The sequence below is a fragment of the Xyrauchen texanus genome, chromosome 38, assembly GCF_025860055.1.
Source record: "Xyrauchen texanus isolate HMW12.3.18 chromosome 38, RBS_HiC_50CHRs, whole genome shotgun sequence".
Classification (NCBI taxonomy): domain Eukaryota; kingdom Metazoa; phylum Chordata; class Actinopteri; order Cypriniformes; family Catostomidae; genus Xyrauchen; species Xyrauchen texanus.
Genome location: NC_068313.1, coordinates 35,092,348 through 35,107,347, shown reverse-complemented (window position 1 = coordinate 35,107,347; position 15,000 = coordinate 35,092,348). Strand labels below are relative to the sequence as shown.

General features: G+C 41.8%; 1 protein-coding gene across 2 annotated transcripts in view; it reads right to left on the bottom strand.

Annotated features, from left to right (window-relative positions):
• Positions 1-11,028, bottom strand: part of LOC127631643 (platelet-derived growth factor D-like) — a 35,690-nt gene extending 24,662 nt beyond the window's left edge. Inside the window, exons 1-3 of one of the 2 annotated variants that reach the window (XM_052109915.1) lie at positions 10,619-11,028; positions 4,318-4,528; positions 190-367 (exon numbers count right to left, since the gene is read on the bottom strand). In XM_052109915.1, the coding sequence (XP_051965875.1) occupies positions 190-367; positions 4,318-4,528; positions 10,619-10,823 (594 nt within the window). In that variant the 5' untranslated portion in view covers positions 10,824-11,028. The remainder of the gene's footprint in view (positions 1-189; positions 368-4,317; positions 4,529-10,618) is intronic. The other variant, XM_052109916.1, reaches the window with a different exon arrangement.
• Positions 11,029-15,000: the final 3,972 nt, after the last annotated feature.

Below are 15,000 nucleotides of genomic sequence, written 5' to 3'. Positions count from 1 at the left end.
CCGAGGTCAAAGGTCATTTCAGCTAAGAGAATGCACTAAAAGGGAAAACGTCCCTACGGGCATCCGGGCCACCAACCAGGGATGGCCACATGCCATATTCATGTAATCAAGTGATGAAACAAAAACACACGAGTGACTTCCGTGTGTTTCATGTTACCCTGGAGAAAAGAAATCAATAATGACACTCACCAGCAGAGAATAACCGATTTTGAATCCGGGTTTGGCTACAAAGTAATCGTCTGACTTGAAGGTGATTTTGATGAGGTTTGTTTTGGACGTGATTCGTGATGGAGCTCTCTGACCGCACCAGCGGCCCCAAATGATGGTGCTGGTCTCAGAAATATCCTCCACTTCCACAAAATCATACCTGCAAAACACACACGCACGCACGCACACACACACACACACACACACACACACACACATCTATCAGTCTCACCTGTACAGGTGCAATCACTCACCAAATGATCAAATGGCACAGACTACATCATATTACAATTCTTTGTCAATCTTTCTTCCCATTCTATCCTCTTTTGCATCCTCTAGATTCATCTGATCCCTCTTCTTGTCCCATTACAGGTTTATTTTCAGTTCTAATGTCTCTGGGGTCTTTATAATGTATCAGATTCAGAGTAAAACCCTGTAACCTCAAGGACATTCCCGTAACTCGAGAGTCCTTCCACTCTCAAACCCTGGCCAATTCCGCAGTCTGATTGACTTACAGCTCATTAAATATTTATAAGATGTTTTAATCCCTTCAGGCCTTTTCTGTTCTAGAGGGGCAGAATCAAACCATAGGAATCTCAGAACTAACCCCTGTTTTACATGGTCATCTGGCACAATGCGATTTCGCCAAGAAGGACAAGCTTCTGGATCAACATCCTGGAACAACATTCCTATCAACCAATCAGGTTTTAGGGTTAGTGTTAAACTTTGTCAACGAGTAAAGATGCTCACTACCACCCCTGGAGTCGTGAGTTCGAGCCCAGGGCGTGCTGAGTGACTCCAGCCAGGTCTCCTAAGCAACCAAATTGGCCCGGTTGCTAGGAAGGGTAGAGTCACATGGGGTAACCTCCTTGTGGTCGCGATAATGTGGTTCTTGCTCTCAGTGGGGCACATAGGGAGTTGTGTGTGGATGCCACGGAGAATAGCGAAGCCTCCACATGCGCTAAGTCTCCGCGGTAACACGCTCAACAAGCCACCTGATAAGATGTGCGGATTGACGGTCTTAGACGTGGAGGCAACTGAGATTCGTCCTCCGCCACCCGGATTAAGGCTAGTCAATACGCCACCACAAGGACTTAGAGCGCACTGGGAATTGGGCATTCCAAGTTAGGGAGAAAAGGGGAGAAAAAACAAAAACAAACATCCAATTTTGAGGTCTGTTGTCTAATGATAATCTCTCAGCACATACTCTGAATTAGCGCTAATCAGAGGCTAATCATTGATCTCCTTGATCAACATACTTTACTGGTCCTGGAACTACATTCCAATGAAACAGTCAGTATCCTCAGATATTTGGGGTTGGGTTACGGTTATGTTAAATGAGAGGCGCACTAAGATTTTAGCTGGATTCTACTTGACCCATCATTCCAACAATAGTAGTAGTACTTGTGGTTTTGGACAATATACTGACACCCATCGTCCTGGATACTGGAAAATCTTGCATCCAATCCAAACAAATGTACACGTGTGGTTGCACGGAAGACTGTGGCTGAAGCCGCGGCTCGTGAGCTCCCTGCCCCGTCTGAACACCGCCTTGTGCTCGGACTTAATATTTGATGCCGTGCCGCTTATCCGTGAGAGCTTCAGGTAGTACATTTTTTTTTGTTTTTTTTTTTTTTAATTTTTACGCATTTGGCAGACGCTTTTATCCAAAGCGACTTACAGTGCACTTATTACAGGGACAATCCCCGGAGCAACCTGGAGTTAAGTGCCTTGCTCAAGTACACAATGGTGGTGGCTGTGGGGATCGAACCAACAACCTTCTGATTAACAGTTGTGTGCATTAGCCCACTACGCCACCACCACTCCTAGTAGCGGGACCTCTTCTTTGGACACTTCATCTTCCCACTTGCATTTCTTTCCGTTCGGACGGTCTGGTGGGTCGCACGCCTGCTGATCAATATTATCATTCATGTTTGTTGTTTTATTGTTTGGTTTGCTTGTTATGTTTACATGTACTTTTATGTTTGAGCACTGAATAAAAGCGCTATATATAAGCGCATTATTAGTGGTATTACTTGCATGAGGGGGCGACCCACTCCATGTAAAATTAAACAGCTGTTATTGGGTTTCTGATATGTCCAGAGTTTTCATTTAATGTTAATGTACATAATTTTCAACATATTTATAAAATATGCTATTCATGTCTTGGTGTAAAACTTTTTCATGAGCAAAATTACTTGGTGCACCTTTAAATGCCAATGACCTGGAATAGGTCAACATGGGGAAAATGTGTAACTACCTTCTAGAGGGCGGCTGTAGCTCAGGTGATGAGCGGGTCGGCCGCTAATCGCAGTTTGATTAGTTTGACTCCACATGCCGAAGTGTCCTTGGGCAAGACATTGAACCCCAAGTTGCTCCCAAAGGGGCTCCCAGTGCTCCCAGCTCTGCCGCCATTGGTATGTGAGTGTGAATGTGTGGGTGACTGGGACACAGTGTAAAGCGCTTTGGAAAACTCTAAAGTTAAAAAAGGCGCTATATAAGTGCAAACCATTTACCATTTTACCTTCCAAGATTTGTGGTAAAATTGGAGAGCCAGGGGCATGGTTTGAAAATCCGGAAGTCCACCCTGAAGGATCTGGGGGTTGCTTTGAAGGCAATTAAGGACAGTAAGTTGTAGTTAAGGGTAGAGGTCAGGGTCATCATTTTAGACATAACAAAGGGTTGGAAGTTCAGGGGTCCAGCTTAAGAGATTTGGCAAAGGTTCGGTTTGGTGTAGGGATCGGAGTTAAAGTAATGGTTAAGGGCAGGTTAAAAGGGTTGGGCTTGTGATTAACACAAGCAGGACATGTTCCAGGATCAACATTCTGTGCTGGTCCAGGAATACCTTTCCTTCAATTAAACAATCAGTCTCCTAAGATTTCCGGGGATGGGTTAGCTTTAGGTTATGTACAATTCAATTCCAATGACTTGGGATATGCACTAATCTAAATGCGGCAAATATCCAACAATCTTTCAAGATTTGAGGTCAAACTGGAGGTCCAGGGGTCCGGTTTGAGAATCCAGAAGTTCACCTTAGATGATCTGGGGTTGCACTGAAGGGCCTGAAGGATAGGGTAAAATGTAGGTGTCCGAGGTTTGAAGGTCAGGGTCATCATTTTGGCCAAAGCAACCTGTTCAGAGTTCAGAGTAGGGATGGGCATTTTGAGTAGTTTTGTAGTCGAGTTCCAGTATAACCCAAGAATACTGATCCAGGATCATGTTCTACTTGGGTAAAATATGTTGTATGAGGTACAATGATGTTGCAAAGTATGTCATGTTCCTGTATAAACACCAGCCCTGGAGTATTATTTCAGTCATACCCCTAAAATTAGAGTTAAATGATTGGTATAAAATAAAATCAGGGTTCCAACTACCTTTGACCAATAAATTCCCATCACTATTCAAGTTGTTCGTGAAGCATTTTTAACTATTTTAAAGAGTTTTAACTTATAACTATCCGATTAAAGCTAGTAAGAAACAATATGTTTACTGCAGTAACTTTCATGATGCTTTCTTGACTTTCAAAAGGTTTTATTAATTTCCATGACTTCAAAGTTTGGAAAACACAATTTTTAAATTCCTTGATATTTCTAGGTTTTCCCACGGTTTATGACCGTGGGAACCCTGTAGAATGTTTTTCAGCCCACATCACTGAGCCTAATGCTTGTCCTAAAACTAGTCCTAAATACCTATTTAACTATAAGGAATGTTGTTCCAGGACCAACAAGGATGCCCTACCCGGGTAAATCATGTGGTGCCAGAAGGTGCATTCATGCCCAAACCGAATTAGAACCCTAACCCACCCAACAATCCACCCACCCACGCATGCATCCATCCATCCATGCATCCACGCATGCATCCACTCATGCATCCACCCATCCATGCATCCATCCATCCATGCATCCATCCATCCATGCATCCATCCATCCATGCATCCACCCATGCATCCATGCATCCATCCATGCATCCACCCATGCATCCATCCTTGCATCCACGCATGCATCCGTGCATGTATCCATGCATCATGCACCATGCACCATGCATCCATGCACGCATCCATCCATCCATGCATGCATGCAGTCATCCATTCATCTGAATCTCCAGCCTCACCTGCAGACTCCATTATCCGCCACTTCCAGTCCAAACTGTGCATCAAACTCCAGTAGGAGGCGGGTATGGGGGGGTGAGAGCAGTTTCCATGACAACAGCAGGTTGCGCGGGTATGCGTTGGGGAACCGTGGGCTCTGGACATGACCTCCGCCCTTGACCATGATGATCTCTTCCTTCTGGTACAAGTCTGTGAGGTGATTGCTGTCTGTTACTGGTCACAACTCGGACAGGTTAGTGTGTTTACTCTCGGAAACAAACAAACAAACAAACAAACAAACATATATACACATATACACGACACATATATACATATATATGGTTTCATTTCAGTTCAGTTTATTCACCTCATGAAATGAACTAAATTCACATCTGGTTTTCCTCAGGAAAAGTGCTCAATTCAATCAATTCAAATTTTCTTCTGGAAGTAAAACTGAATTTACTTGTGATTCTCATCAGTAAATGAACTTAATTTGCTTCTGTCTTTGGCAAAAGTTTTGGCAGAACCGAATTTGAGCTCAATATCTGAACTTGGTGCACTGAAATGGACCCAAAATGCACACAAAACTTAAACATGGGCAACACAACAAAAGTGAGACAGAAAAAGGAGAGGCGACAGGTCAACGGAAACAGACAGACACACTCTTATCCCACAAGATAAAATATTAAAAACAGCTAAAGTTATGCAACAGGAAAACAAAACGCAAAACGCATTCAAAGAAATGTAAAGGGTTAAGTGTATTACTTCTGTGCCACTAACCAGCACCAGCCCTTGTTGTTTCCAAACAGGTTTCCTGCACTAAACTCATGGCACTCTTTGAGCCAAAGTATTAACATCAAACAAATGATACATTTCACCTTTAGAGAATGCACGATGCACTGATTGAAAGTGACAGCAATCTGATCTGACTGGCTCTGCTAAAAAAAAGAAGTCAAAGAATGCAGTTTTGATGATGTTTTCATTTTCAAAAGCTGCTGGACTCTTGGTCAACATGGTGCGCTCTTTACATCCACTTCATACACACGGGCAGGGGGCATGTCCCACTTTACCACACACACACGGATTACTGATCCATGCACAGACACTTGTGATTACGGCTGTACTGTGGGAGCAGAGCCACCATCCATCACCATGACAACCCACTGACCAATGAGCTTTGAAATGAACACACTCACTCTCTCTCTCTCTCTCTCTCTCTCTCTCTCTCTCTCTCTCTCTCTCACAATTAGCTGATTTCACCTCTATAAGTGAGATACTGACAGACTGTCTCACAGCTTCACGCTAAATCAGCCTCATTTACACAATCACACATCATTACTTTTTTAACACCAATTTGCTTCAACTTTACGAGAACAAATACAGACTGTAAAAGCTCTTTTTAAAGTTTGCGTTAGAGTTCACGGTGTCGGCAAAGACACGTTTTAAAATGCTCCTGACAGGCGTTACCAGAGGAAAAGACTTGTTTCTAAAACCCAGTGAGCTTCGTTGCCTTGTTGTTTACCATTTACTGTGACCAAGGCAGCATCCAAACGGCAAAGAAACCTCATCTATGACTGATCTGGAACGCTCTGCATAGACGGTAACTGTGCCAAATAAATAGTGCTCTTCATGTAGCCTATAAAGCGCAGCTTTAATACTTCCAAACTTAAAAAATGAATTAATTAGGGCTGTCAATCAATTACAACTTTTAATCGAATTAATTACACGGTGTACCAATTAATAGCGATTAAACAGTCAGACATGCTTGTGTAGCGTCTTGGATGCGTTGCGTCATAAACATACATTTTAGGTCACTGTGTCAAGTTAAATATAGTTTAATACTTAGAACACATCTTGAGATCTATTAGTTCGGATTTGCACTCCATCAAGTGTTTTGAACGCAAGAACGTAACGCATGTTTGTGTTGTGGGTTGTTTAGTTCACTGTATAAACTGTGTGTTGCTGATACAGCTGAAGTTTCACTTACTGCCCCCTGGAGTAAACAGGTGGTACTACAAGCTTGCATTTCTCAGGAATCCTCCCTATTACGGTCCGTGGGCATTGCAATTAATTGCATTAATTTCTTTAACGCGTCATTTAAAATAAATTCAACCACACAGAATTATCGCGTTAAATCGACAGCCCTAAAGTTAATAAATATATTTGCAAATAAACGTATAAAAGAGATAAATGGGTATGTATACTTTTTTTGCATTCATTTAATGCCATATGTATTTTATTTCCTCATTTATTTATTGATACAACTAGACAATACCTGGGCAACTTACGGCCCGCGGGCCGGATCCGGCCCTCCACATGGTTTAACGTGGCCTGCGGCTCATTTATCCTAAAAGCATTTTCTTTCTCTCCCATTGGATATTTCAGTTATTTTGAATTGGGACCGAACACGCCTCCAAACACATTTGACATGCTTAGGGTTGCCAGATAAGAGTCGCAACACCCCCAGTTTGAGATTTATACTTGCACAAAATGGAAATATTCCACCTAATGTTTTATTTATTTTGTGCAATCTGGCAACCGTTGTACACGCTCATTCTAGCGCTCACTTTCCCCTTTGAACAAACTTAGCAATCTCTAGTGCAATATTCTGCAAATGGAAATGCAAACATGACTGCATGGATGGATGGATGCAATTTTCAAGAAAACAGGGGTAGGTGTTCGCCGTCCTTTTCTGCATAACATGGCGGCTCATTTGAGCTTATCCCGCCCCACCGCCCCGCTCTCCTGATGGCCAGTCCGCCCCTGATCGGCCTCAAAGTGCATCGGCCCACCGGGAAAATGCCCGGTATGCCAGATTACCAGTCCAGCCTTCACCTAGGGAGACCACACCTGTACATACTCAGGATTGCTGAAATATCCGGGATTCGTCTGAACATCTTGGCAGACCATCAGAACAGAAACCGCAACTTGAACAGTTCTGATAACAGACACTTTGACATGGACCGAAAGCAGCGTGCTCACGTGAAATGATCCGGTATTACTCCAGTTTTATGCAAGTGTGCCAGATGTTGGTGATAACAGCTCGTGTTTATTCATGGTTAATGCACATAAATAGCCAAAAAGGGCGACAACTCATCGAGGGATGCAAAAAAAGCCATGAGTAATTATCTGGGATAGGAGATTAGTGTCTGTGTGTTTTATACCGACTGAGAGAGGAGACCGAGGTCAAACACACATAAAACTTTATGATGCATCAGTCGTGTGTGTGTCTCTCTATGGAGAACTACTGCAGTTATATCCGATCTTTGAACTCACTCCCTGAGGAGGGCAATATATTGTTTGTCTGTGTTTACATGAGTGTCCAGCTATTTCTAGATTTTCTCATCTAGTGTTTTCTGTACTGGAGTGAGAGATCATGGTGACACTGTTACTCAGTTGGATCTATTCACATAGTTTATACACACCTGATAAACTCATTTAACATCAGTCAGCACATGATCAGTCACACACCGGACATGAAGCATCACGTCGCAGCTAGGACACGGCGCAGGTATCAAGCACAGGGCACATTGGTGCGTTTCAGGTGGCAGACAGCACACACAAATGTTAGCAATGTTTTCCCTTGTTCAAGAATGCACAACGCTTTAGACATTAATCAATGTCCTTTGATAATGATTTGGGTGGAATTGAATGGAAAATATGCGAGTTGCATCTATCCTCCGGAGTTGTAACTTTCTTCTGCAGAACACAAATGAGGATTTTTAGAAGAATATTTCAGCTCTGTAGGTCCATACAACGCAAGTGAATGGTGACCAGAACTTTGAAGCTCCAAAAAACACATAAAAGGTAGCATAAAAGTAATCCATATGACATATTTAAGTCCTTTTTTACTATAAATCTCCAGCTTTGACAAGCCCCAACCAGATGGTGGCTGAATGTGAAGGTCACTTCCACACCATAATGTGAAAGTGACAGTGTAGATTGACAGCAGTGTTTCTCACACCTGTCCAGTGCTGGACTGGTAATCTGGCATACCGGGTATTTTCCCAGTGGGCCGACGCACTTTTGGGCCGATCAGGGGCGTAATGGCCATCGGGAGAACCGAGCGGGCTGGTGGTGATTTGGATTCGGCCGCGAAACGTGCCGAATTGGCCGAGACAAGCAGCAATGAGCTGCCGCCTTATGCAGAACGGTCCACAAAACGGTGCCGCAATATGCAGAAAAGGACAGCGAACCCCACCCCCCAACCCCCCCCGCTCAACAGTTGGGCCAATGTAAATTCCCGGGCCGATTTCTCTTCCCAGTCCAGCCACGCACATGTCGTATCACTTCTGAAGACATGGATTAAACCACTGAATTACTTTTAGGCTGACTTTATGTCCTTTTTGGAGCTTCAAAGTTCTGGCCACCATTCACGTGCATTGTGAGAACCAACAGAGCTGAAATATTCTTTGAAAAATCATCTCGTGTTCTGCGGATGAAAGAAAGTCACACACATCTGGGACGGCATGAGGGTGAGTAAATCATGAGAGAATTTTCATTTTTGGTTGAACTGTCCCTTTAAGGCCAAATTTGTCAATGCATGCAAATATTTTTAACAAACAAATTAAGATGCTAATTCAAAATAACCAAATACTATCCTTTTACTTATTGGATGGTTAATGAATAACCTTTGAGTTAATGACCTTGGACAAAATTGAAAATGGCATGTTTTGTCTTTCAGTAAATGTGATCATTTCAGGGACTCTCACTACCAACATAAATGTGCAAAGATTTAAAAATTATTAAATATTTTAATTATTAAACCCCAACTCAAAATCAACCCTTTATACATTGCATTGATGACGTCATGGATCAGGACATTTTTGCAGTGCATTGCGGCAAACAGGTGTAGGTCTACATTTCAAAATAAAGGTCCCCGATGAAGTTAAAGATGCACTCAGTAATTTTTTCCCAATTAAAGAAGTTTTACCCCTAAAGAAATGAACTGCAATATTTGAAACATATGTATTAAATCACGGCCGCTCACATGAGGTGAGGACACCTGTGATATCAGTGACCGTATAAAAGCTGTTTTATCCTACGTGGGACAGGGGCGCCCTAATGGGGGCGGCCATTTTGGAATCACATGACCAGCTGAACACCCCTCGCTCAATCTCAGTAACCGTCCTGTTATTGGACACTTTCACTCTTGGATTAAATGAATCATGGCTGATTGTGAAGAGTGAATTTCTACAATGGCGTCTGACACTGGAAACTATTGATTTTGAATGATGCAGCATCCACACCACTAGGTGTCACCGTACGTCCAAGATGACACGAGCGAAACGTTACCGAGTGCACCTTTAAATGTACCTAACCTCACGTGTTTTTTCGTATGGAAAGACTACATAAAAGGGAAGTCTAACAAGTTTCTATTTATCAGTTATCAACCTTTTTACACCACTTTAGTCATCATAACGGCAAAATCCACAATTGGACGACCACATGTCCATGCCGAGGAAACCAGACATGTGACATGAGCGGAGTGGATCAGAGAGCTGTAAAAGCTTGAGCTGATCACAACATGAACAGAACTAGAATCATTGATGCCCCCCTCACATTTACAGCAACCCCAAAACAGCATTTTGGAACCAGCGTGTTTTTCGCAGACTAGTTTTGGGTACACAATTGCACCCCAAGGAACTTTTGTGTAGCTTTGAAGGTATGTGTATATGTCTAGTTCCTCTCAGAACAACAGTGGACATGCACAGTACCTTTGTGTCTCTTTAAGGGTACAAATGCCTTCCCAAAACAAGGAACCATCCCAGAGAACCATTAACCTTAAAATGTAAAGTTGAGGGCCTTTTTAAGGAGTTCCAGCACACTATATTTACTAAATTGACATCAAAGTCTTTCTCTTTTAACATTACTCAAATACTGCATGGAGAAATAAAATATTTTTAGGAAGGGGGTCCCTCACGGTTATCATATTTGCGGATCTTTGGCATCAGAAACCCTTTGAAACCCCTTGGCTAAACTACTGTACACCTGTGGTTCCCTGCTGGGACACCTGTGCGACCTTAAAGGAAACTGACTTCATACACTGACTTCATACATTGACACCAGTGGATTAAAATCCACTGAGCAAAAGTGACTCACAAAGGTGAAGGTAGTTCTCTAGTTAAAAGCTCTTGCAGCATGTGTTTAAGTCTCCAAACAGAGTTTTCTGACATTTCAGACCATGCAAACTTCTTGCTATATTGTGCTTTGGCTTTCTTTTAAACTAAATGACATATTTACTCATGCAACTGCATTCAGACCATTTAAGAGCGTCTTAGCTCTCCAAATACACTTTGGGGCCACAGTTATCTCCACACTCACCATTGCTGCGTGCGTTTGAAGCCCTGAGCGTTTTGGAGGACATCACCTGGACCTGTGTGCCATAATGCTCGCAGCTCATCACCGCAATCAGCGAACAAACGAGCAGCCACATGATCTGGACGCGAACTGAGCGCTGATCGGTGACCCAAAAGCGCCACATGGCCCCTGCGTTTCCAGCGTGCACAAATCCACACCACAGGTTCATATAAACCAAGCAACGGAATACAAAGACTCCCAACTCGATCTGCTTCTTTCCCGTTTAGCCCTGAGTTTATAATTCCAGCAGAATAGTTTACATTCCTGAAACATTGACGGAATTCCAAGGACGCGTAAAGAAAAGAGTAACAATAACGCGCGCTTTCCTGACGCGCTCACACATCAAACTCCTGCTGAAACATCAGATTAGTGAACTGGTGAGAGATGGAAGGAGAAAGGAAGCCCGGGGAGGGTTGGACCCCCTTCATCCAGTCAGTTAGAAGGAAATAACGCCCGCGGGGCGAGTTTTGTGAGCGTTTGGTGGAATATTTTCCCTCGGTGCGTAACGCTGCCACTCTTTTCCTGTTTGTTTCGCCTCAAGGAAAGTGTTTGAGGACTTTAAAGTTTCCCTGAGGGAGAACAAAAAGAAGGAAAAGCGCAGCGTTTAATGCGCACTTCAGATAATTCAACAGGCCGTGAAATGACTTCGGGTTGCAACGTGTTTCTGAGTCATGTTGTGAAACAGCGTCTAATAAAGATAAAAGTTGTTTAATAAAGCTCGGAAATGCGATAGAGCACAGTGAGGAACATTAGCATCTAAATGGAAACCCCTTATCAAATGAGTTGGAATATTAGTAATTATTTTTCAGTAATTTATTGGATTATGAATAAACAAATTGAATCAATAATAGCCTCATACACATAAATAAATAAATAAAAACTTTATTTATAAACATGCATTTTGTAAATGCAACATTGCTAGCAATTTGAGGTCTGGATAAATTGCTGTGCTTGGAATGAAACGGCCTACTTGCACACTGCATTCTACACAGTATACACTATGCAGTGCGTACTAATTTTTAACCATTGTGCGTCAATAAAAGTTACTCAGATGTCCTTAGAGCACAAATATGTCCATGTCAAAACTGCTATAAAAATATTATATATTAATATTATCATCCACTCACTTAACCAACAACAGTCCTGATCATAACTACCAAATATTCATTCATTTTCAGAATGTTAACCCTTTAAATGCCAGTTTGTTTAGATAATGCCACTGTTGTTTTACACACACACACACACACACACACACACATATATATTAAACACACTCAGATATCCATACCAACACACCCACACAATTGTAGCTGCATCATTTATTCAATTGTCCTGCAGTGCTCTATAATACAGCAAACAGAAAATAGGAGAAAAGCTTGTATTTGCTCCATAGGCTAAACATGAGAAAAATGGTGCCATCTGGTGGAAAATATTAAACATTTAAACATTGAAGCCAGGACTCCGGTATGAAAACATAATATCATAGAATTCATGCTTTTATGCTTTAATGTCACTGGGATCAAATATTGTAGTTTTAACGGGTTTCAATAGGGACATTTTTGTCCTGAAGGTCCCGAGTGTGACTATTTTGTGTGCACGGTGTATTATAGGAACTGTGGTTGAAATATCAGAATCCCCCAAAAATACACACCTTTGACAAAATGTATGCCGCTGGCATTGACACAGACAAAATTATAGAAAAAACACAAATGAAAAAGAAACAAATGTCCCGATGGTCGCTCAAGGGTTAAATAGCATGAGAAACAGTATACAAGTATAAACGTGTCAAATAGCAGTTGATTGCAAACAGAAGGAGAAAGGTATAGCTGCAGGCATTACTGCCAAAAGGGGCTGTCGCTCCAAACCGCCAATGAAGATACAGTGAGCCCCTTACCTAACCCTTTCCCTAACATTAACCGTCATCACTGTGATTCTCTACTTTCATTGGATAGTTTAGAAACGCCCATCCCGGATTGGAAACGCCTACTAATTACAAGATTGAGATTGGATTATTTAGAAATGCCATCGTTGGAAACACCTACTAATTACGAGATTGATTATTGAAATGCCCATCCGTTGAAACTACATTACAATATTGAGATTCTCTGCTTTCATTGGATAGTTTAGAAACACCCATCCCGGATTGGAAACGCCTACTAATTATAATATTGAGATTGGATTATTTAGAAATGCCCATCCCGGTTTGGAAACACCTACTAATTACAATATTGAGATTGGATTATTTAGAAACACCCATCCCGGTTTGGAAATGCCTACTAATTACAACATTGAGATTGGAGTATTTAGAAACGCCCATCCCGGTTTGGAAAAACCTACTAATTGCAATATTGAGATTCCCAACTTTCATTGGATAGTTTAGAAACGCCCATCCCGGTTAGGAAACACCTACTAATTACAACATTGAGATTCCCAACTTTCATTGGATAGTTTAGAAACGCCCATCCCGGTTTGGAAACGCCCATCCCAGTTTGGAAACGCCTACTAATTGCAATATTGAGATTCCCTACTTTCATTGGATAGTTTAGAAACGCCCATCCCGGTTTGGAAACGCCTACTAATTGCAATATTGAGATTCTCTACTTTCATGGGATAGTTTAGAAACGCCCATCCCGGTTTGGAAACGCCTACTAATTACATCATTGAGATTCCCTGCTTTCATTGGATAGTTTAGAAACGCCCATCCCGGTTAGGAAACGCCTACTAATTACAACATTGACATTCTCTACTTTCATGGGATAGTTTAGAAACGCCCATCCCGGTTTGGAAACGCCTACTAATTACAACATTGAGATTCTCTACTTTCATGGGATAGTTTAGAAACGCCCATCCCGGTTTGGAAACGCCTACTAATTACATCATTGAGATTCCCTGCTTTCATTGGATAGTTTAGCCATCCGATTGGAACCTACATTACATCATTGAGATTCCCTGCTTTCATTGGATAGTTTAGAAACGCCCATCCCGGATTGGAAACGCCTACTAATTACATCATTGAGATTCTTTACTTTTATACTTAAGGGTGGTAAGCTGACTTGGCTCCATATATATGACAAGTTCCCACAGGCACACAAGCTTATAACACTTAGGCGTGTACCAAATTTGGGGAAAATCCTCAGAATCCAGGTCTAAACTCAAGCATAGGCCTCCGAGATCAGCTCTAGGCCAGTGAAAGCTGGTCTAATCTAAAATGTGCCCTATTTTCCCGGCCTGAAGGAGGGGTGTGTCAGAGTTTACCAGAGTTTACACTCACACACAAACACACTCACACACACACACACACACACACTCAGTGAGCGTGTGTGTGTGAGTGTGTGTGTTTGAGGTGTTGTGTGTAATCAGGGCCAATGAACACAGTGTTGATAGAAACGCTAGCGTACATCCTGGTGTTTATCTTAATATGTTTGTACCAGAGACGACTTGTTTATATTCCCTTATGGTGCTAAGCACATGATTGCATGGCTACATTAACGGACAAGACATTAAATGAGTGTTTTATATAAGACCTGTGTGTAGGAAAGAGATAATTAATGTTATGTCATTATCAGTGCTTTTTGCTCACTTAATGTGTTAAAATAAATACCTAAAATTCAGACAATTTTCCGTTGATTCCTTAAAGACCAAATTAAAAGACATGTTTTGATATTATATATAAATGATATTTTTACTTCCGTGTTAACCTTTAACCTCATACAACCCCGTGAACACGTGCATGGACGTTGTATTTTGGCTTCGCTGTACACAACGGATAATGTAAATTAATTTAGGCTGACTGATCTCAGTACAGAAAACTACAGGCTGCCAGGAAATGGTTAAACTATTTACATACGCAGTCATGTGACAAAACAACATGGCGCTGATCACAGACTCATGAAAGACGTTAAGTACACAGACTTGTACTTTATGTTTATTTTTAAATCCTTCTCTGCTTATTTAACTTTCAGTTCATGTCACAGTCGTGAACCATGATTTTCTGCTTGCTATTCTCATTCTAGAGAGCATTTAATTGGACAAACATTTGAAATACGCCCCTGAGTGCAGGATGAGCCATGATACAGAGGTACATCCATTTGTACCTAAAGACAATGTATATTGTCATCTTATAGGAGTATGATGGCATCGATGGCTTCAAAACATGAACTACAAGTCACAAAACATCAACTCTGATAGTTCTAAAAGCATTTTGGTTGTTCTGAAAGAGTTAACACTAAATCCCTAAATTTCCAGAACATTCTGCCACATTCCACGGCCGCCACATTCCATGAGGGCGACATCATAATCAAAGACAGCTTGACGACAAAGATGCCCAGTGTGGCACTGAACGACCG